General features: G+C 46.6%; 1 protein-coding gene across 3 annotated transcripts in view; it reads left to right on the top strand.

Annotated features, from left to right (window-relative positions):
• Positions 1–22838, top strand: part of slc15a2 (solute carrier family 15 member 2) — a 131481-nt gene that overhangs the window by 55988 nt on the left and 52655 nt on the right. For all 3 annotated transcript variants that reach the window (XM_067987084.1, XM_067987085.1, XM_067987086.1), the window contains 5 exons: positions 3796–3888; positions 8259–8358; positions 10184–10274; positions 11641–11718; positions 12210–12292. In XM_067987084.1, coding sequence (XP_067843185.1) covers positions 3796–3888; positions 8259–8358; positions 10184–10274; positions 11641–11718; positions 12210–12292 — 445 coding nt within the window. The remainder of the gene's footprint in view (positions 1–3795; positions 3889–8258; positions 8359–10183; positions 10275–11640; positions 11719–12209; positions 12293–22838) is intronic.

Below are 22838 nucleotides of genomic sequence, written 5' to 3'. Positions count from 1 at the left end.
GCCGGCGGGTGTGCCCATGTCAGAAGCTTGAGCTGAGTTGACGACTGAGCACAGCGTTGGCATGTTCAGCGTGGGGGTGGGGTGGAAGAAGGCTGGCATGGAAAGTGTGGGAGGGGAGCGAGCATTGCGAGTGTAGCTGACACACTGAACTCTGCACCTAGACCTAGCCTGAAACATATCACAACTGCCCTACCCCCGGGAACTCCAGCAATGGTTTGCCATAACCAGATTGAAGCTGGGTTTATTCTCCTTAGAGCAGAGGAGATTAAGGGGAGATTCAATAGAGGTGTTTAAAATCATGAAGGATTTTGATAGAGTAAATATGGAGAAACTGTTTCCACTGGCAGGAGGGTCTGTAACCAGAGGACACAGATTTATGTTAATTGGCACAAGAACCACAGCGGAAATAAGGAGAATTTATTTTACGCAGTGAGTTGTTATGATCTGGACTGCAGTGCCTGAAAGGGTAGTGGAAGCAGATTCAATAGTAACTTTCAAAAGTGAGTTGGATAAACACTTGAAAAGGAGAAATTTGCAGGGCTTTGGGGAAAGAGCAGGGGGTTAAACATCATGAACCAATTTGGAACTCTCTACCCCAGAGGGCTGTGGATGCTCAGTCATTGAGTGTATTCAAGACTGAGATCGATAGATTTTTGGACACTATGGGAATCAAGGGATATGGGGACTGGGCAGGTAAGTGGAGTTGAGGTAGAAGATCAGCCATGATCTTATTGAATGGCGGAGCAGGCTCGAGGGGCCGTATGGTCTATTCCCGCTCCTATTTCTTAGGCCCCACTGGGTAACATAAGAACATATCTGTGACTCCAGTCCCACACCATCGGGATTGACTCTGAAGTGGCCTAGCAAGCCACGCTGTTGGCTCGAACTGCTCCGAGCACCGCCACCACACCGACTGTAGCGGTTCAGGAAGACGGCCCACCACCACCTTCTCAAGGGCAATAAATGCCGGCCTTGCCAGCGATGCCCACTTCCTGAGAATGAATTTTAAAAATATTCTACCTAAATGTATCCATTCTCAGGATGTGGGGTTCACTGGCAAGACAAGTATTGCCCATCCCTAGTTGCCCTGAGGGTATTAAGAGTCAACTATGTAGTGTGAGACTGGAGTCCCAGGTAGTCCAGAGCAGAAGGACATTAATGAACCATTTGGCTTTATTACTGGACAATCTGCCAGCTTTCATGGCTATTTTACCTGGTGCTAACCACAAATCCTCTTAACTTGTCATGGTAAGATTTTAACTCAGAGTACCTGGAATTGCTAATCTAGTACCATAACCACTAGGCTACCGTACCCTTTGTACCCAATTTAAGTTTGCATTCCAGTTAATAATACAAGTTAAAGAAAGCACCTACATTTATATAACACGTTATCGCATTCTCAGGACATTCCAAAACACTTTACAACAATTCAATTACTTTTTTGAAGTCGTCATATTGGCAAATGTGCCAGCCAATATGTGCACAGCAAGGTCCCACAGTCAATCAGATAAATAACCAGTTAATCTGTTTCTGATGGTGCTGGTTGAGGTAAACATTGTTCCCTGCGATACCAGGAGACTCGCTGTATGTTGCAGCTAAGTGTAAAACCCCAGTGAAATGTGTAATTCTGTTTCAATATACACCATGGCTAGATGCATGAATGCTTTTAAGTGGAAACCTGTTAAGTGCACAACAATTTTACAGAAGTGGGCAGTTTTCAGTCCAATTGCATAATTAATACTTTAAAGAGATGTTGCTGTTTCTGAAAGTATGTTTCAATGAGAGGGTGAGTGACCTAATGATGTCATTGTGACAGCTCTCCCGAGTCTATGTGGCTTAATGCCAGACCATATGGAAAATATAAAACTGAGCACAGAGCAAGGACTCAACGCAAGACCTGGGACCTGTGGAATTTTCTTTAACGTTCACATTACTCAAGCTTGCACAGGGCATGTTTGACCTGACCCACTTGGCCAAGGAAACTTCCATAGTTTTCCTGTTTCCTGCATACAGTTTCACAATACACAGCAGCAAGGTAATCAAAGTAACATCATTGCCACTAGACCCACCACTCAACGATCTGCGCATCAACGCTTGCAATGGGTCCTTTTTAATTTGCTATCTGCTGTATGGTATCAAGAGAGTCCAGAACCAGGTGCCATAGGATGTAGCCTATAATCACACTTACTGCACTGACTATAAATCAATTGCTGCTTTAATGGGTGAACCCCCTAATGGAATATAAATTATGCCCCACAGCTCCTGATGATGTGTCAGGGATCAGGGATCGCCCAATGTAAACGCCATCGAACTAATCTCTTCAAGATGTGCTCAACTGATTCAAAATAGAGCAGCACATATTACTCACACGTACAATAATAAAATAATATTGCATACTTTATTACCTCTTCGATTTAATATAAATAGGCATACAACAAACAGCATAATAGTTACTCCAACTGCTTTAGTAGTATTTTTATTTGGACAGTGCAGTTTCAACTCCAAGGCTCACTTTAACTTGGTTAGTCACCATAAGTGGGATTCGCTATTTGTCGCTCAGACTGGAAAATAGAAACAGGTGCAGGCCATTCAGCCCCTCGAGCCTGTTTTTTTTTGTTTTAAATGGAGCTGGCTCTGTACTTTCTTAACCAGCAGATCAAATTCCAGCACAAACTTCGGGGCAATCTCCTGCCGTTTTACAACAAAGTGTTTCCCACTGTAGTTTTTTTTTTAAAACGCAATGTATCATTCTTCACTGGCAGTGCTCTCCCAAGCTGTGAAGGAGGTGCCTTCCCACTAGAAAGTTATTGACCTAACTTTTAAACTGTATATGTAGTGTCCGCACCTCCAGGCCCAGTTGAGAACCTTGTGATGCACCAATTGTGAAGTTGATGCTGAGCTCTTCTGTTCCCTTTCACAGAATTTTACACCTTTCAGCTGGTCCCACTTTCTGAAAGAGCTCTCCATTTAGTCCCATTCCCCTGCCCTTTCCCCAGACCTTTTTCAACTTTGCTTTTGCAAGTATTTACCCACATCCCTTTTAAAAGCTACTTCCACCATTGTTTCTGGTCAGGCATCCCATGTCCTAACAACAGTCTCCTTTAAAAAGAAAATCTCCGAATCTATCCTCTTCTCCCTATTTTCTTCACTTGCTCTCTTGTCCCTTCTTTTTCTGCTTTGTTTTGTCTTTTTCTCGCGCGCTCTCTCTTCTTCCTCCCTCTCATTCTCACCGTCACTTTCATCTCCTTAACTCTTTCCCTTTTACATTCTATTGCCATCCGAATAGCCCAAATGTTTGTGGGTGTGGGTGCTACTATTACGATTTCCGTTTCCTTTCTGTGGTTGGTCAGGAAGAGAAAAGAACGTTATGGAGGTGGAAATCTCTCAGAATCCAGAGCGCCAGCAAAAGTTCTCTATTAAAACCATGAGCCTTGTAATGTAATAGTCTGAAATTCAGTCTATCGTAGGCTTTTATTTTACATATCACATAGAATTTCATAGAATGTACAGCACAGAAACTGGCCATTTGGCCCAACTTGTCCATGCCAGTGTTTATGCTCCACACGAGCCTCCTCCCACCCTACTTCATCTAACCCCATCAGCATATCCTTCTAGTCCTTTCTTCCTCATGTGTTTATCCAGCTTCCCCTTAAGTATGTCATTATGAGGTGCCCACCTAACATTTGGCAATGGATTAAAAATAAAATTGATATCTTAAGCAGCCCATCTTACCATCCAAGCATTCAATTGTAATATTGTCCGTTTACTGATGCTCATTCTTCTGCTCCCGAACAGAACCATCATCTCCCTCTCCATTGTGTATGTTGTCGGCCATGTTGTGAAGTCCATCGGTGCAATACCAACCGTGGGTGACCAGAAAGCGCACGTGTGAGTAAAAGAAGAGCTGTTTCTCCTTACAGTTGTGCACAGATACTGTATCTCATTGGGTGTTTGTTCTTTCTGATCGTGACACCCACGAACATAAGAAATAGGAGCAGGAGAAGGCCACGCAGCCCCTCGAGCCTGCTCCGCCATTCAACAAGATCATGGCTGATCTTCTATCTCAACTCCACTTTCCCACCCTATCCCAATATCCCTTGATTCCCATAATGTCAAAAAATCTATCGATCTCAGTTTTGAATATACTCAACGACTGAGCATCCACAACCCTCTGGGGTTGGGAATTCCAAAGATTCACAACCCTCTGAGTGAAGAAATTTTTCCTCATCTCAGTCCTAAATGGCCGACCCCTTATCTTGAGACTATGACCCCTAGTTCTGGACTCTCCAGCCAGGGGAAACAGCCTCTCGGCATCTACCCTGTCAAGCCCTCTAAGAATTGTGTACGTTTCAATGAGATCACCTCTCAGTCTTCTAAACTCCAGAGAATATAGGCCCATTCTACTCAATCTATCCTCATAGGACAACCCTCTCATCCCAGGAATCAATCTAGTGAACCTACGTTGCACCCCCTCTTAGGCAAGTATATCCTTCCTTAGATAAGGAGACCAAAACTGTTCACAGTTCTCCAGGTGTGGTCTCACCAGAGCGCTATATAATTGCAGCAAGACCTCCTTACTCTTATACTCCAACCCCCTTGCAATAAAGGCTAACATACCATTTGCCTTCCTAATTACTCGCTGCACCTGCATGTTAACTCCCTGTGATTTGTGTACAGGGACACCCAAATCCTTTTGAATAGCAATATTTCTTAGTCTCTCACCTCTTAAAAAATATTCTGCTTTTCCATTCTTCCAATCAAAGTGGATAATTTCACATTTCCCCACGATATACTCCATCTGCCACCTTCTCGCCCACTCACTCAACCTGTCTTCAATGAATAATATTATTTTTCATGGGTCACACTATATGATTGAAACCAGGACAACGGAAGCACCAATCTGTTGTAATACAGCAAAACATCATGAAAAAAGCAGCAAGGATAAGAGGAGTGAATATAAGTGTTAAATTGTTATATTCATAGTATGCAAAGGAGTTTGGTTTTAATAGTTTTCGCTGATTTAGTTCAATTTTTTTAGTCATTTTTTTTCTATTTTTCAAGTCCTTCCTCCACTGAGCCGACTCTGGTCGCACGTATTCCTGGAGGCTTGGTCACGTGACACTTGATCAGAGCCCCGGAGACTGATCCTCAATTCCGACAGACTCCCGGACAGTCCGGCAGGGTTAGCAAACCTCACCACACCTCCCTTCCAACAAATCAATCCCAAAGTGAAACAGCTGCTAAGAATCAGATCAGGGCGATTCTCTCTCCCATTGTTCCAGAATTCCTGTGAGGAGTCACTGAGCATGCCACAGGGCTGGCTGAGATTGGGATCTCACCAATAGGCTATCACCAGGGACTGCATACTGCCACCCTTTGACAGATGTTACCTGTGGCTCAGTTGGGAGCACCCTCGCCTCTGAGTCAGAAGGTTGTGGGTTTAAGTCCCACTCCCAAGACTTGAGCACAAAATCTCGGCTGAAACTTGAGTATAGTAGTGAGGGAAATGTGCACTATCAGAGGTGCGGTCTTTCTGATGAGATGTCAAACCAAGGTCCAGCCTGCCTCTCAGGTGGAAAAGATCTCATGGCACTATTTCGAAGAAGAGCAGGGGAATTCTCCCTGGTGTCCTGGCCAATGTTTATCCCTCAGCTAACATTGCGAAAACAGGTTATCTGGTAATTATCTCATTGCTGTTTGTGGGATCTTGCTGTGTGTAAATTGGCTGCTACGTTTCCTACATTACAACTGTGACTGCGCTTCAAAAGTATTTCATTGGATGCAAAGCACTTTAGGATGCTCTGAGGTGATGAAAGCCGTTCTATAAATGCAAGTCTTTCTTTCTTTGGCCTAGCATCGTGGAATACCACCAGGCACTTAGCATACTTGTACAAGTTGTAAGGGGATTACTGCATGTTGGGTCATCTCAGGATCCTGAATCCAAATCCAGCCAAGACTAATGTCTAATGGCATAAAATTCTCCTCTGGGGAAAGGAGCAGTTTGGATGCACTTCTGAAGCTGGGTTTAAGACATGTTGTTAAGACACAGTAGAAGGAGCTTTACTCCACATCCGAGTCCTGCCTCTGTGATACTCGACTCAGGATTGTTTGCTGCTAACACTACGGCGGCGGGGGGGGTAATCCTGTGAACCTTAACTCATGGTGTGTAGTAGCCTCCGAAGATGGGGGCATGCCAAAGAGTGGAGCCCTTGCAAAATTATCCCTTAGGGGTTCAAAATGAGATGACATTCTCCAGCACTGACATCCTTCCCCTTTGATGAGCGCAGAATTCACTCCATCAGGCCCATGCAGGAACATCCGCGCTGGTGTTTTGTTTAAAAAGAAGAAAGAATTTGCATTTATATCAACATTTAAATGCTGGAAACACTCAGCAGGTCAGGCAGCATCTGTGGAGAGAGAAACAGAGTTAACGTTTCAGGTCGATGACCTTGACTCTCTCCACAGATGCTGCCTGATCTGCTGAGTGTTTCCAGCATTTTCTGTTTTTTGTTTCAGATTTCCAGCATCCGCAGTATTTTGCTTTTGTTTTGACTTGCATTTATATGGCGCCTTTCATGACCTCAGGACGTCCTAAAACACTTGACAGCCAATGAAGTACTTTTTGAAGTGTAGTCGCTGTTGTAATGTAGGAAACGCAGCAACCAATTTGTGCACAGCAAGGTCCCACAAACAGCAATGTGATAGTGACCAGATAATCTGCTTTAGTGATGTTGGTTGTGGGATAAATATTGGCCAGGACACTGGGGAGAATTCTGCTGCTTTTGTTGGAAACAGTGCCATGGGATCTTTTACGTCCACCTGAGAGGGCAGATGGGGCCTCGGTTTAACGTCTCATCCGAAGAATGACACTTCTGACAGTGAAGCACCCCCTCGGTACTGCACTAGAGTGTCAGCCTAGATTATGCGCTCAAGTCTCGGGAGTGGAACTTGAACCCATGACCTTCTGACTCTCAGGCGAGAGTGCTACCAACTGGTACCAAATATTTACTTTCAAAAGATAGTTGATAAAGTATCACATAATAGACTTGTTAGCAAAATCAAAGCCCATGGGATTAAAGGGACAGTGGCAGCGTGGATACAAAATTGGCTAAGGGACAGAAAGCAGAGAGAAACTGGAGGGAAGTATACAATGGTGTTCCGCAGGGGTCAGTATTAGGACCGTTGCTCTTTTTGATATATATTAATGACCTGCACTTGGGTATACAGGGTATAGTTTCAAAGTTTGCAGATGACACGAAACTCGGAAATGTAGTAAACAATGTGGAAGATAGTAACAGACTTCAGGAGGACGTAGACAGATTGGTGAATTGGGCAGACACATGGCAGATGAAATTTAATGCACAAATTGTGAAGTGATACTGTTTGGGAGGAACAATGAGGGGAGACATTATAAACTAAATGGTACAATTTTAAAGGGGGTGCAGGAACAGAGAGATCTGGGGGCTTGTTGCACACAAATCTTTAAAGGTGGCAGAACAAGTTGTGAAGGCTGTTAAAAAGGTATATGGAATCCTGGGCATTATTAATAGTGGCATAAAGTACAAAAGCAAGGAAGTTATGCTAAACCTTTATAAAACACTGGATAGGCCTCAGCTGGAGAATTGTGTTCAATTCTGGGCATCATATTTTAGGAAGGATGTCATGGCCTTAGAGAGGGTGCAGAAGTGATTTAATAGAATGGTCCCAGGGGTGAGGGACTTCAGTTATGTGGAGAGACTGGAGAAGCTGGGGTTGTTCTCCTATGAGCAGAGAAGGTTAAAGGGAGATTTGATAGAGGTGTTCAAAATCATGAACGGTTTTGATAGAGTAAATAAGGAGAAACTGTTTCCAGTGGCAGAAGGGTCGGTAACCAGAGGACACAGATTTAAGATGATCGGCAAAAGATCCAGAGGAGAAATGAGGAAACATTATTTTACGCAGCGAGTTGTGATGATCTGGAATGCACTGCCTGAAAGGGCGGTGGAAGCAGATTTAGTAGTAACTTTCAAAAGGGAATTGGATAAATATTTGAAGTGGAAAAATATTTACAGGGCTATGGGGAAAGAGCAGGGGAATGGAACTAATTGGATAACACTTTCAAAGAGCTGGCACAGGCATGATGGGCCGAATGGCCTCCTCCTGTGCTGTACCTACTATGATACTATGAACATCCATCTCCGTGGCTTATTTTTGGTACTCTCAGGAGATGGTGTTATATCAGTCCCTTTAAAACTTAACAAAGCTTCTTTTATTTCCAGGGTCTTATCAATGTTCGGACTCTTCCTAATAGCCCTGGGCACTGGTGGCATCAAGCCCTGTGTCGCAGCTTTTGGTGGTGACCAATTTAACGAGGAACAAGTAAGTGAGGCATAAGAGTGTCAGATGTTTAAAACAGAATTATTTATATTTATACTTGCAATAAAACGGGGAAACGCTAGAAATACACAACAGGGCCACAAAAAGAGAGGATGAAGTTCAGGTGGAGATCCCTCATCAGGTGAAATTCAAAATTTCTTCCTTGACCTCTGCAAGCTTTGTACCACAATCCAATCTCATGCCCAGTACGTTCATTTAATATTATATAGTCTATCAGGCAGAGTAGCCTGAACCCCCTCTATATGTTGGTTTGGTGATTAAATGCTGCCGTTCTTTTATTGTATGTTGTTTCATTTCTCAGTTGTTTGAGTGCAGTTGTCTTCCCACAGAAGCAGACCTTGGGATCCAAATTCATCGCCTGCACAGAGCACACGACCATTTACAGAACTCTGCCCTGTGCCTGAGCTCGAACATCGAGGACAGGCTTCAGCGATTCACTGTCACTCTGTCTTCACTGCATTGACTGGGCACCCTTGGCACCCACTGTCTGGGCACCCTTGGCACCCACTGTCTGGGCACCCTTGGCACCCACTGTCTGGGCACCCTTGGCACCCACTGTCTGGGCACCCACTGGGCACCCTTGGCACCCTTGGCACCCACTGTCTGGGCACCCTTGGCGCCTACCGTCTGGGCACCCTTGGCGCCCACCGTCTGGGCACCCTTGGCGCCCACCGTCTGGGCACCCTTGGCGCCTATTGACTGGGACCGGTTTACACTCATTGGGTATGATTTTTACTTGGAGTCAGGAAGAGAGCAGGGGGGTCGACTTTCGGGCGGGGAACCTGGGAGTGAAGAGAAGTCGGAATCTGTGATCGCAACTCAATTGAAGGCAATTAATTTTACTTCCCGGTTTCCCACGTGCCAGGTAGCAACGTTGACAAACTGGCTGCCTGTCGGAAGGGGAAGGAGCCACTAATCGGAGAGGTGGGGGAGATGGAGAGAGAGAGAGAGAGAGAAAGGAGATCATGGGTCATGGAAGAAATCAGAATTGGGCGGGGAGGAAATGGACAACATCAGATGGGCCTTGGAGAAGATCAGGGTGGGGAGGTGGTGGGGTGGTGGGTCCGCCATCGGGAGCAGGGAGGGGGTCCACCATCGGAGGGTCCACATCGGTGAGTTGGGGGGGAGGGGTCGGCTGATCGTGAGGGTCCAATCACAACAACTGTGCTTATTGGGCCTGGATGAAGCACTCCTGCTCCTCCTGGTCCACAAGTAGTGCAATAAAAGGCACTCGTCTCATGGATCCGGATGAGAATCAGAAGTGATGGGAAACCCGAAGAGGTAAGGTTAAATTCGTTCGACATTTCTAATACACAAACAATTAAATGCCTCAACTATCGCAATGGGGTACATTGCCCCTTTAAATATTGGCCCGCTGGCTTTAAGTGGGGATGGGACTTCTGGGTTTCTGTTGCATGCACGCACCCAAATATGCCTGGGTTAAACCGGGAAGAGCCCAGTAATTTTAACCCCCAAGAACGGACACGTTGGAGCCAGGTTGCCTTACAGCTCCCAAAACAACCGAACGCTACTGTCCACCCACCCCCAATCCACCTGTTCTTGGGGGTTAAAACACCACCCAATGACTGGGGCCGGCTCGCGCTCCCCGACCGGGGCCGGCTCGCGCTCCCCGACTGGGTCTCCTTTACACTCCATTAACTGGGACCGGTTTACATTCACTGACTAGGTGCGGTTCACACTCACTCACTGGGACCGTTTTACACTCACTCACTGGGTCGCCTTTACACTGCATTAACTGGGACTGCACTAACTCATCGTTTCCACCTTTTCTGTTGCTATGTTTCAGGCTCGTGAACGAAGGAGATTCTTCTCTTTCTTTTATCTGTCCATTAATGCAGGAAGCTTACTCTCGACCATTATCACTCCCTTACTGAGAGGTCAGTGCGGGTTTGCAATTCTCTATTTACAAGAATAGCATTTGATCTTTGGAATATTTCCTCTTGATTGTCCAGCGGTTGTAAGATGTTATTTGTTGCCCTTATAAGAAGTTGAAGAAATCCACACATGACAAGACTCGCCTCCCTCCTGTCCCTTAACCACTTTCAATTTTCGACACTTGTCTCAGTTCCTGTTCTGTATCCAGGGTGTCTCATGCTGGGAGATCGTCATGGAGATGACGATTGTCAGCAGCCCTCCAGGACCTTAGCCAAGTAACCATTTTCAATGAGTGAATGCTGCGAGGCTATTTTATCATGGAGGACATCACAGTTGAAATCAATCCTGACCTTACCCAGCATCCACACATTCCAGCAAAATTCACCAAATAGTTATCAGGAACAGGGACACCGACTGATATTTGTCCAACTGAGCCTAGAGGCCAAATGTAGCCCTCCACCCCCCCCGCACCCCTCTCTGACTGCCACCTCGGCCGAGAACAAACTTTCTTTCAAATACTGTATTCAAAGCCACATTTTTTTACCAGTACAAGTTCTCTTCATATTTTTGACCATTGAATGAAGGTCTCTCGGAAATGCACCAAATGCTTCACATACAATGAATTACTCTGAGATGCAGTTGTGTAGGCAAACACAGCAGCCATTTTGTGCAAAGAAAGGTCCCAAAATCAGATGAATGACCAGTTAATGTTTTTCTGGTGGGGTTAGTTGAAGGATAAGTGTTGGTTAGGACACCAGGAGAACTCTCTACTCTTCTTCAAATAGTGCCCTGGGATCTTTTATCAGCCACACGAACCACGGGAACAGACAGGTCCGACCTTGCTTTAAAGTCTCGTCCGATGGGCGGCACCTCCGACAATGCAACCCGTCCTCAGTGCGGGTTATATTGAGTGAAACAAAATTTGCTCTTGCAGGTTAAGATATAAACAAACGAAAACAACGGGCAGGAAAAGACCAACTGGTCCATCAAGCCTGACCACACTCATGATGCCTGGAGCATCGTGACTAGACACTCCCTAAGACCCCCGGCAGCCATGTAACCTCCTGGGAGAGGCAAAAAAACCCCAAGGCCAATAAGGGAAAAAAAATCTGGAAAATTCCTCTCCAACACCCCCCACTCCCTCTGCCTCAGGCGATCGAAACCAGACCAAGAGATCACATGGACCATACGTACGTTATATGTAAATCCGCTTACTTTTTGTATGATGTGAAGATAGAGGAGAACCTTCTTTTCTCTGTTTGGGGACCTCATTCGTTACTCACCGGTCAGATAGTAATTGCATTCAGATTCTGTAATGGTAACACGGTGTATCCACCCTCCTTGACGTTGTCTTGTTGTGTTTTTCAGCCGATGTGCAGTGCTTTGGTAAAGACTGTTACGCTCTTGCCTTTGGTGTTCCTGCTGCACTAATGGTGATTGCATTAGGTAAGCTGCAATTCCACTCTATTCTCAGCAAGTCTTTCTTGGTTGAATTCTGTGCATGTCGTTACTGGGATAATCCAACAGTCCCCCTTTCCTTTGTGCACGACGTCAAGTACTTCAGTGTTAGTTGATGCACAGGGCAAATGCAGAGTAAAGTCTCCTTGTCCTGCACCAATAAAATGCCTTAGCCCCAACCTCAGAAGTACATATATGGACTGGTGTGACAATAAATTTTTCCTTTTCTTGGTCCTAAATGGATGACCCCTTATCTTAAGACTATGACCCCTAGTTCTAGACTCTCCAGCCAGGGGAAACGGCCTCTTTGCTTCTACCCTATCAAGCCCTGAAAGAATTTTATGTGTTTTAATGCGATCATCTCTCGTTCTTCTAAACTCCAAAGAATATAGGCCCATTCTACTCAATTTGAATACAGAAGTAAATAAATTGCTGTGAAAACGTGAACATTAATTTGATTATTTTTCCCCTTTATTTAGTCGTGTTCATTTCCGGAAGTGGGATGTACAAAAAGCTTCCGCCAAAGGGAAATATATTGGTTGAAGTCTCTCAATGTGTTGGGGTGAGTGACTAAGGGAATGACTGTGATCATCCTTCTTTATAGTTAATTCACATTCCCAAATATGACTTCACTTTTAGAAGTTATTTATTGTACTTACAATAATTCTGTTGAACAGGTGATATGTGGCTATTGTTGTACAAACTCTTGGGCCACCAAATGATATTAATTGTTCCTCCGTCTCCCCCTCTCCCCGATAGAGAGTTTCCAATGGAAGACGTGCCATGAAAGGCAGGATTCTTTCCAGAACTGAGCATCAGTGGGCAATGCCATTGTGATGGGCAGTGCCAATATTCCGGGTACTGCCATTTTGTTTGGCAATGTCGCTGTATTGAGCATGATACCAATGTGCTGGCCCGAGGTCAATGTGCGGCCTACACGGTGGGCAGTAATGTTGTGTGGGCTGGTGCCAACGTACTGGGCAACCTCGCTCCCAATCGCAGCGTGACCTGCAGTAAACTGTTATCAGTTGCGGTGGGTACCAGTATGAGCAGGGTTACAACAATTTTTTTGTTTGCCTCATAGAGGAGAACTGATTACCCGTTGTCACTGGCTTTACCTGTAAGGACTGGAATGAATACAGATTCAATCTTATTTCTTTTAGTTCCTTGCTGAAGAGATAAATATCGCTGGGAACTAGTCTCAAATACAAAGCAGTCTCGACTGCGCTGCGTGCTCGTTGGAATCGACTGTCTGCATTTTCACTCAGAGGGTAACAGATTTCTGTATTACCTTAGCAGAGTCAGCCGTGGCTCAGTTGGTAGCACTCTCACCTCTGAGTCACAAGGTCATGAGTGCAAGGCCCACTCCAGAGACTTGGGTATAAAATTTAGGCTGACACTCCGGTACAGTGCTGAGGGAGTACAGCACTGTCAGAGGTGACGTCTATCGGATCAAACTGAGGCCCCGTCTGCCCTCTCGGGTGGATGTAAAAGATCCCTTGGCACCATTTCGAAGAAGAGCAGGGGAGTTCTACCTGGTGTCCTGGCTAATATTTATCCCTCAACCAGCATTGCTAAAACAGATTATCTGGTCATCATCACATTGCTGTTTGTGGGACCTTGCTATGCGCAAATTGGCTGCCATGTTTCCTACACTACAACAGTGACTGTGCTTCAAATGTACTTCATTGGCTGTAAAGCACTTTTGGACGTCCTGAGGTTGCGAAAGGGGCTATATAAATGCAAGTCTTTTAGCAGGGAAAGGTATTGTAGTGAACATTTCGAATGGGTTCAAAAGGCATTTAGATAAATATCTGGAGCAATGTAAACTAAATGGTGCAATTCTAAAGGGGGTGCAGGAACAGAGAGACCTGGGGGTATATGTGCACAAATCTTTGAAGGTGGCAGGACAGGTTGAGAAAGTGGTTAAAAAAGCATACGGAATCCTGGGCTTTATAAGTAGAGGCATAGAGCCACAAAAGCAAGGAGGTTATATTGAACCTTTATAAAACACTGGTTTGGCCACAGCTGGAGTATTGTGTCCAATTCTGGGCAGCGCACTTTAGGGAGGATATGAAGGCCTTAGAGAGGGTGCAGATAAGATTTACTAGAATGGGTCCAGGGATGAGGGACTTCAGTTACGTGGATAGACTGGAGAAGCTGGGGTTGTTCTCCTTAGGGCAGAGAAAATTAAGAGGAGATTTGATAGAAGTGTTCAAAATCATGAGGGGTTTAGATAAAATAAACAAAGAGAAACTGTTCCCATTATCAGAGGGGTCAAGAATCAGAGGACACAGATTTACGGTGATTGGCAAAGCAAAGGTAACATGAGGAAAAATCTTTTTATGCAGTGAGTGGTTATGATCTGGAATGTGCTGCCTGAAAGGGCGGTGGAAGCAGATTCAATCGTGGCTTTCAAAAAGGAATTGGATAAATACTTGAAAGGAAAAAATTTGCAGGGCTACAGGGAAAGAGCGGGGGAGTGGGACTAACTGGATTGCTCTTACAAAGCGCCGGCATGGGCTCGATGGGCCGAATGGCCTCCTTCTGTGCTGTAACCATTCTATGATTCTATGATAAGAGGCATTTAGAAGTATATCTGCAGAGAGAAGGGGTTGAAGGACATGGTGGGTAAGTGGGATTGAGATCAAATGAAAAAAAAAAGGGACATGCCTGTTGCGGTCCTATCCTGTTCCTAATCTCAGAGAAAGTCCCACGCAGCTCCTTTGCTACTTTTCTAGATTTGACCTTCTGAATTTCTTCGGTTCCTCCTGCATCAGGTGCAGAACCCAAGCCTCCAGGACACTTCCTGAAAAGTTATTTTTTTATTTTTTAACTTTTCCTTTGAACATTTTTCAGCGTAACTTCCCCCTGCCCATCTTTTTTCCTTCATTCAACTGAAACCCAGCAACTGAGAGACTGTTCCCAGTCTGTACTCCTGCCTACTGTCGACGCCCCTTGTAACTGGCCAGGAGAAGGTCATAGAATTGTAGGGGGTAAGTTTAACCCCCAAGACCGGTTGGTGGGAAGGTAATAATTGTAAAAATGTAAAACCCAACCCCAACTCACTTCCAACCCACCCACTTTAATGGAGGCGGGTCGAGGGGCGGGCAACCAATCCGCTCGCAGGAGGCCGGTCGCGGTGGGCGGCCAATCCGCTCTCGGGAGGCGGGTCGCGGCGGGCGGCCAATCCGCTCTCGGGAGGCGGGTCGCGGCGGGCGGCCAATCCGCTCTCGGGAGGCGGGTCGCGGCGGGCGACCAATCCGCTCTCGGGAGGCGGGTCGCGGCGGGCGACCAATCCGCTCTCGGGAGGCGGGTCGCGGCGGGCGGCCAATCCGCTCTCGGGAGGCGGGTCGCGGCGGGCGGCCAATCCGCTCTCGGGAGGCGGGTCGCGGCGGGCGGCCAATCCGCTCTCGGGAGGCGGGTCGCGGCGGGCGACCAATCCGCTCTCGGGAGGCGGGTCGCGGCGGGCGGCCAATCCGCTCTCGGGAGGCGGGTCGCGGCGGGCGACCAATCCGCTCTCGGGAGGCGGGTCGCGGCGGGCGACCAATCCGCTCTCGGGAGGCAGGTCGCGGCGGGCGGCCAATCCGCTCTCGGGAGGCAGGTCGCGGCGGGCGGCCAATCCGCTCTCGGGAGGCGGGTCGCGGCGGGCGACCAATCCGCTCTCGGGAGGCGGGTCGCGGTGGGTGACCAATCCGCTCTCAGGAGGCGGGTCGCGGTGGGTGACCAATCCGCTCTCGGGAGGCAGGTCGCGGTGGGTGACCAATCCGCTCTCGGGAGGCAGGTCGCGGTGGGTGACCAATCCGCTCTCAGGAGGCGGGTCAGTCAGTAAAATCTTTTAAGGAGGTTGCGTGCCTCCATTTTAATAGGTTTTTTATTTTTAAATCCTTGGGGCCAGGATTCATAAGAACATAAGAAATAGGAGCAGGAGTAGGCCATCCAGCCCCTCGAGCCTGCTCCGCCATTCAACAAGATCATGGCTGATCTTCGACCTCAACTCCACTTTCCCGCCCGATCCCCATGTCCCTTGATTCCCTTAGAGTCCAAAAATCTGTCATTCTCAGTCTTGAATATACTCAATGACTCAGCATCCACAGCCCTCTGGGGTAGAGAATTCCAAAGGTTCACAACCCTCTGAGCGAAGAAATTTCTCCTCATCTCAGTCCTAAATGGCCGGCACCTAACTCTGAGACTAAGACAACCTAGTTCTAAACTCTCCAGCCAGGGGAGGCAACCCCTCAGCATCCATCCTGTCAAGCCCTCTAAGAACCTTAAATGGTTCAATGAGATCACCTCTCATTCTTCTAAACTCCAGAGAATATAGGCTCATTCTACTCAAAATCTCCTCAGAGGACAACCCTCTCATCCCAGGGATTCCCAGGCCTCATGATTCTGGCCACGTAAGAGGAGGCGAGAGGGCCCAGATCGTGAGGTGAGTGCCTGCACTGCTTGTGGGCCAGGAAGAGCAGGAGTCTTTCCTCCAGGCTCAACAAGCTCACCTGCTGAGATCCCACACACGCGATCAGCCGACCCCCACCCCCCCCCACCACAACCATGTCTGACCCCCATGATGTCTCCAACTCCTCCCCCGTCGATGACCGACTCCCCCCCCCCGACCGATGCTCAACTCCCCACCGATGACCGAGTCCGCCCTCCCCCGATGACCAACCACCCTTCCCCCGATAACCAACTCCCCCTCCCCCAATGACCATTCCCGATGTCCGACCCCAAGCCCCCCGATGTCAGGTTTACCTGGCATACCTTCCCCGCTGCTTTCCCATCCGACAGACAGGCAGCCTGTCAACCTGCTTGTCCCATGCGAAACGTACTAAAAAAAATTACCAAGACATCCTGATGTCAAAATGATCAGGACGACCGGGAAACCCATACTTCCAGGTTTCCTGTCCCCCCACCCCACTCCGCCCTCCATGGCTTGGGGTAAAAATCCAAGCAATAGAATCATATAGCACAGGAGAAGGCCATTCGGCCCATTGTGCCTGTGCTGGCTCGTTGTAAGAGCTATCCAATTAGTTCCATTCCCCTGCTCTTTCCCCGTAGCCCTGCAAATGTTTTCCCTTCAAGTATTTATCCAATTCCCTTTTGAAAGTTACTGTTGAATCTGCTTCCACCGCCCTTTCAGGCCGTGCATTCCAGATCAAAGCAACTCTCGGCGTAAAAAAAATTCTCCTCATCTCTCCTCTGGTTCTTTTGCCAATGATCTTAAATCTGTGTCCTCTGGCTACCGACCCTTCTGCCAATGGAAACCGTTTCTCCTTGTTTACTCTATCAAAACCCCTCATAATTTTGAACACCTCTATTAAATCTCCCCTTAACCTTCTCTGCTCTAAGGAGAACAATCCCAGCTTCTCCAGTCTCTCCACATAACTGAAGTCCCTCATCCCTGGAATCATTCTCGTAAATCTTTTCTGTACCTTCTCTAAGGTTCTGCACCTTCCTAAAGTGCGGTGCCCAGAATTGGACACAATAATCCAGTTGTGGCTGAAGTGTTTTATAAAGGTTCAAAATAACTTCCTTGCTTTTGTACTCAATGCTTCTATTAATAAAGCCCAGGATCCCATATGCTTTTTTAGCAGCCTTTTCAACTTGTCCTGCCACCTTCAAAGATTTGTATACCAGAGATTGCCACGGCATGCCTCTCCCCTCTGTTGTACCTGCCTCCCCATGCAGCAAAACACCACAGCATCACTCAGCATCTGTTTGCTCAATGTCGGCACATGAGGCATTGAGCAGCACAGGGCTCAAACCTGCTTTCGTTCCCATTCTGCTGCACTGGACCACTCCGTCAGCTGAAAGAAAGAATAAAGACTTGCATTTATATAGCGCATTTCACAACCTCAGGATGTCCCAAAGCGCTTTACAGCCAGTGAAGTTCTTTTGAAGTGAACCTAGGTCCCTAGTATAGTTAACATTTTCTAATTTCAACGTAATTTAAAAGGGGTAACTAAGCTAAGGCAAGTCATGGCAGCAGACCTCGCACCCGTGATATGCTCCTCCTGCAAGATGTGGGAAGTCATGGACATTACCAATGTCCCTGCCGACCATGTGTGCGGGAAGTGTGTCCACCTGCAGCTACTGACCGATCGTATCTCGGAGCTGGAGCTGCGGGTGGACTCACTGTGGAGCATTCGCGATGCAGAGAAACTCGTGGATAGCACGTTTAGCGAGTTGGTCACACCGCAGGTAAAGGGTATACAGGCAGGAAGTGAATGGGTGACCACCAGGAAGAGTAAGAGATGCAGGCAGGTAGTGCAGGGGTCCCCTGTGGCCATCCCCTTCTCAAACAGATATGCCACTTTGGATGCTGTTGGGGGGGATGACTTATCAGGGGAAGGCAGCAGCAGCCAACTTCCTGGCACCACGGGTAGCTCTGCTGCACAGGCTGGGAGGAAAAAGAGTGAAAGAGCTATAGTGATAGGGGACTCAATTGTAAGGGGAATAGACAGGCGTTTCTGCGGCCGCAACCGAGACTCCAGGATGGTGTGTTGCCTCCCTGGTGCAAGGATCAAGGATGTCTCGGAGCGGCTACAGAACATTTTGGAGGGGGAGGGCGAACAGCCAGCTGTCGTGGTGCACATAGGCACCAACGATATAGGTAAAAAAGGGGATGAGGTCCTAAAAGCAGAATATAGGGAGTTAGGAGGTAAATTAAAAAATAGGACCTCAAAGGTAGTAATCTCAGGATTGCTGCCAGTGCCACGTGCTAGTCAGAGTAGAAATAGGAGGATATTTCAAATGAATACGTGGCTAGAGGAATGGTGCAAGGGGGAGGGATTCAAATTCCTGGGACACTGGAAACGGTTCTGGGGGAGGTGGGACCAGTACAAACCGGATGGTCTGCACCTGGGCAGGGCCGGGACTGCTGTCCTAGGAGGAGTGTTTGCTACTGCTGTTGGGGAGGGTTTAAACTAAAGTGGCAGGGGGTTGGGAACCTGAGCAGGGAGAGAGAGGAAAGCGTAACAGGAAGGGACAGAAGGTATGGAGTAATAGGTAAAGTGTTAAAAAAGGAAAAAGCAGGAACTAAGCGTCACAAAACAGATTTGAAAGTTCTTTATCTGAATGCACGTAGCATTCGTAATAAAATGGACGAGTTAACGGCACAAATAACTACGTATGGGTATGATCTTGTGGCCATTACAGAAACATGGCTGCAGGGTGACAACGACTGGGAATTAAATATGCCAGGGTATTTAACAATCAGGAAGGACAGGCAGGAAGGAAGGGGAGGTGGGGTGGCTATGTTAATAAAGGAAGGAATCACTGTAATACAGAGAAATGATATTGGGACAAAGCATCAAGATAATGAAACAGTTTGGGTGGAGATAAGGAATAATAAGGGAAAAAAAACATTAGTGGGCGTAGTATATAGGCCTCCTAATAGTTGCAACTCTGCTGGAAGAAGTATTAATCAGGAGATAGTCGGGGCATGTAATAAGGGAACAGCCATAATTATGGGGGATTTTAATTATCATATTAACTGGACAAATCAAATTGGGCAGAGCAGCCTTGAGGACGAGTTCATTGAGTGCATCAGGGATGGATTTCTTGAGCAGTATGTAACTGATCCTACAAGGGGGCAGGCAACCTTGGACCTGGTCCTGTGTAATGAGTCAGGATTAATTAATAATGTCCTAGTTAAGGATCCCCTTGGAACGAGCGACCACAACATGGTTGAATTCCATATCCAATTAGAGGGTGAGAAGGTTGATTCTCAAACAAGCGTACTGAGCTTGAATAAAGGAGACTATGATGGTATGAGAGCGGAATTGATTAAAGTGGACTGGGAAAATAGATTAAAGGGTAAGACGGTACATGAGCAGTGGTGTTCATTTAGGGAGTTATTTTACAACTTTCAAAATAAATATATTCCACTGAGGAAAAAAGGGTGTAAAAGAAATGACAGCCATCCGTGGCTAAGTAAAGAAATCAAGGATAGTATCCGACTAAAAACAAGGACATATAAGGTAGCCAAACTTAGTGGGAGGATAGAAGATTGGGAATTCTTCAAAAGACAGCAAAAAGTAACTAAAGGAACCAGTGGACATAGTGTATTTAGACTTCCAGAAGGCATTCGACAAGGTGCCACATAAAAGATTATTACTTAAGATAAAAAATCACGGGATTGGAGGTAATATTCTGGCATGGGTGGAGGATTGGTTATCGAACAGGAAGCAGAGAGTTGGGATAAATGGTTCATTTTCGGACTGGCAACCAGTAACCAGTGGTGTTCCACAGGGGTCGGTGCTGGGTCCCCAACTCTTTACAATCTATATTAACGATTTGGAGGAGGGGACCGAGTGCAACATATCAAAATTTGCAGATGATACAAAGATGGGAGGGAAAGTAGAGAGTGAGGAGGACATAAAAAACCTGCAAGGGGATATAGACAGGCTGGGTGAGTGGGCGGAGATTTGGCAGATGCAATATAATATTGGAAAATGTGAGGTTATGCACTTTGGCAGGAAAAATCAGAGAGCAAGTTATTTTCTTAATGGCGAGAGACTGGAAAGTACTGCAGTACAAAGGGATCTGGGGGTCCTAGTGCAAGAAAATCAAAAAGTTGGTATGCAGGTGCAGCAGGTGATCAAGAAAGCCAACGGAATGTTGGCTTTTATTGCTAGGGGGATAGAATATAAAAACAAGGAGGTATTGCTGCAGTTATATAAGGTATTGGTGAGACCGCACCTGGAATACTGCATACAGTTTTGGTCTCCATACTTAAGAAAAGACATACTTGCTCTCGAGGCAGTACAAAGAAGGTTCACTCGGTTAATCCCGGGGATGAGGGGGCGGACATATGAGGAGAGGTTGAGTAGATTGGGACTCTACTCATTGGAGTTCAGAAGAATGAGAGGCGATCTTATTGAAACATATAAGATTGTGAAGGGTCTTGATCGGGTGGATGCAGTAAGGATGTTCCCAAAGATGGGTGAAACTAGAACTAGGGGGCATAATCTTAGAATAAGGGGCTGCTCTTTCAAAACTGAGATGAGGAGAAACTTCTTCACTCAGAGGGTGGTCGGTCTGTGGAATTTGCTGCCCCAGGAAGCTGTGGAAGCTACATCATTAGATAAATTTAAAACAGAAATAGACAGTTTCCTAGAAGTAAAGGGAATTAGGGGTTATGGGGAGCGGGCAGGAAATTGGACATGAAGCTGAGTTCGGATCGGTCAATGCCCTGTGGGTGGCGGAGAGGGCCCAGGGGCTATGTGGCCGGGTCCTGCTCCGACTTCTTGTGTTCTTTAGATTTGTGGTTGGGATCAGATCAGCCATGATCTTATTGAATGGCGGAGCAGGCTCGAGGGGCCGATTGGCCTACTCCTGCTCCAATTTCTTATGTTCTTATGTTCTTATGAAGTGTAATCACCGTTGTAATGTAGGAAACGGGGCAGCCAATTTGCACACAGCAAGGTCCCACAAACAGCAATGAGATAATGACCAGATAATCTGTTTTTTAGTGATGCTGGTTGAGGAATAAATATTGGCCCAGGATGCTGGGGAGAACTCCCCTGCTCTTCTTTGAAATAGTGCCATGGGTTCTTTTACATCCACCTGGGAAGGCAGATGGGGCCTCGGTTTAACGTCTCATCAGTAAGATTGCACTGTATACAAGTTTACTGGGCTGGGTGCAATTGTGCTCTTTTGCTCCACTGACGACACTAGTCATCCCTCAGTAACCCGACCAGAAAGTAGGGAATCCAAGCAAAATGTCTTCACACAAAGAGAATGTGGAACACACTGTCGCAAGAAGGCTATAGATACTGATTGAAGAATTTAAAAAGGGAGATAGATCGTTATTTGGGGAGTAAGGGTATTAAGTGACATGGAGAAAGCATGAGGAACTAGCATTGAAAAGATAGAGCTGCTATGGCTAACAAAATGGTGGAGCATCTTCGATGGGCCGAATGGCCTCTTCCTGTTTCCATGTTCCCAGCTCTTCATGGCTCGTTGCATTTTTACATGTTAAAGATTGAACTGGTTTCACTTATGACTCAATCTTTGAACTTTTCATTGGCTAAAATGACAACCTTTGAAAATGTTTTTTTTTAGCCAATTAAGGGCCAATCTTTTGGAAGTTGTTTGAATGATAGAAGTGGTGAGGCAAGAGAAAAAAGTAAGAAAAGTAAGTTTTTTTTTAAAAATGGCCCGAGTAGATAGATTGGGTAACATTGAAATTAAAATCAAAATAACATAAATAGAACAGAGAGAACGGGGAAAATAGAATGGGGGGAAAATTGGATAGGGCCTGTTTTTGGGCGGGAGCAGCGCGATCCGATATTACCCGCGTCCAATGGTCCCTGTGCAGGCAGGACGAGATTTTCGTCAGGCCTGAGGACTCACCTGCAATCTGCATTGGAAATCAGCGTTGAACGAGCATTCCATGCCATTCGCACTTTCCACCAGCAGGGGGAGATCCAATCTCTTAAAGGCAGGCTGTCTGTTAGAGATCTCTTAAAGGTAGCTGATACCTGTTATTTGCTGAATATAACAGCCTGCTGTCCGCAAGGAGCCTGAACGGAGATCAGACATTGCACACGTAAAGCACAGATGCAGGTCCCATCCCTATGTTTACATACTGATGAGTTATGTTAAAACATTGAATAAAGGTTGTGCACCACAAATTCCCACATCCACCAATCTGCATACCAGACCTCACCAATCTGCCGATCAGAGAGTCTGTACATCAAGGTTCTCTGCTGATGCACCAGAGGCTTTGGTGCAAGAGGTGGACAGAAGGAGGGACATCCTATATCCGCGGGGGGGTGGGGGGAGCAAGAGGCCCTCCAGACATACACCCAAAAGTCAGTGGGAGGCAGTAGAGGATGAAGTCAATGCCAGGCGCACAGCATCATGAACATGGATGCAGTACAGGAAGAAGTTCAATGCTTTGACATGAGTGGTCAAGGTGAGCGAGGTCAACTGTCAAGTGATATCTCCTACCAACTACACCACGAGCCGCATCCACTCCTCCATGCACTAAACCCCCCAACACCCACCTACCAACAAACTCTTTCCATCAGAACTCAACTCTTCAAATCAGATGCTTCCTCTCATCCTCACACGTTGCTACTGTTGCAAGCCGTCAAACC

This window comes from Heptranchias perlo, chromosome 7, assembly GCF_035084215.1.
Source record: "Heptranchias perlo isolate sHepPer1 chromosome 7, sHepPer1.hap1, whole genome shotgun sequence".
NCBI classification, from domain to species: domain Eukaryota; kingdom Metazoa; phylum Chordata; class Chondrichthyes; order Hexanchiformes; family Hexanchidae; genus Heptranchias; species Heptranchias perlo.
This window is presented reverse-complemented; position numbering and strand designations above follow the sequence as displayed.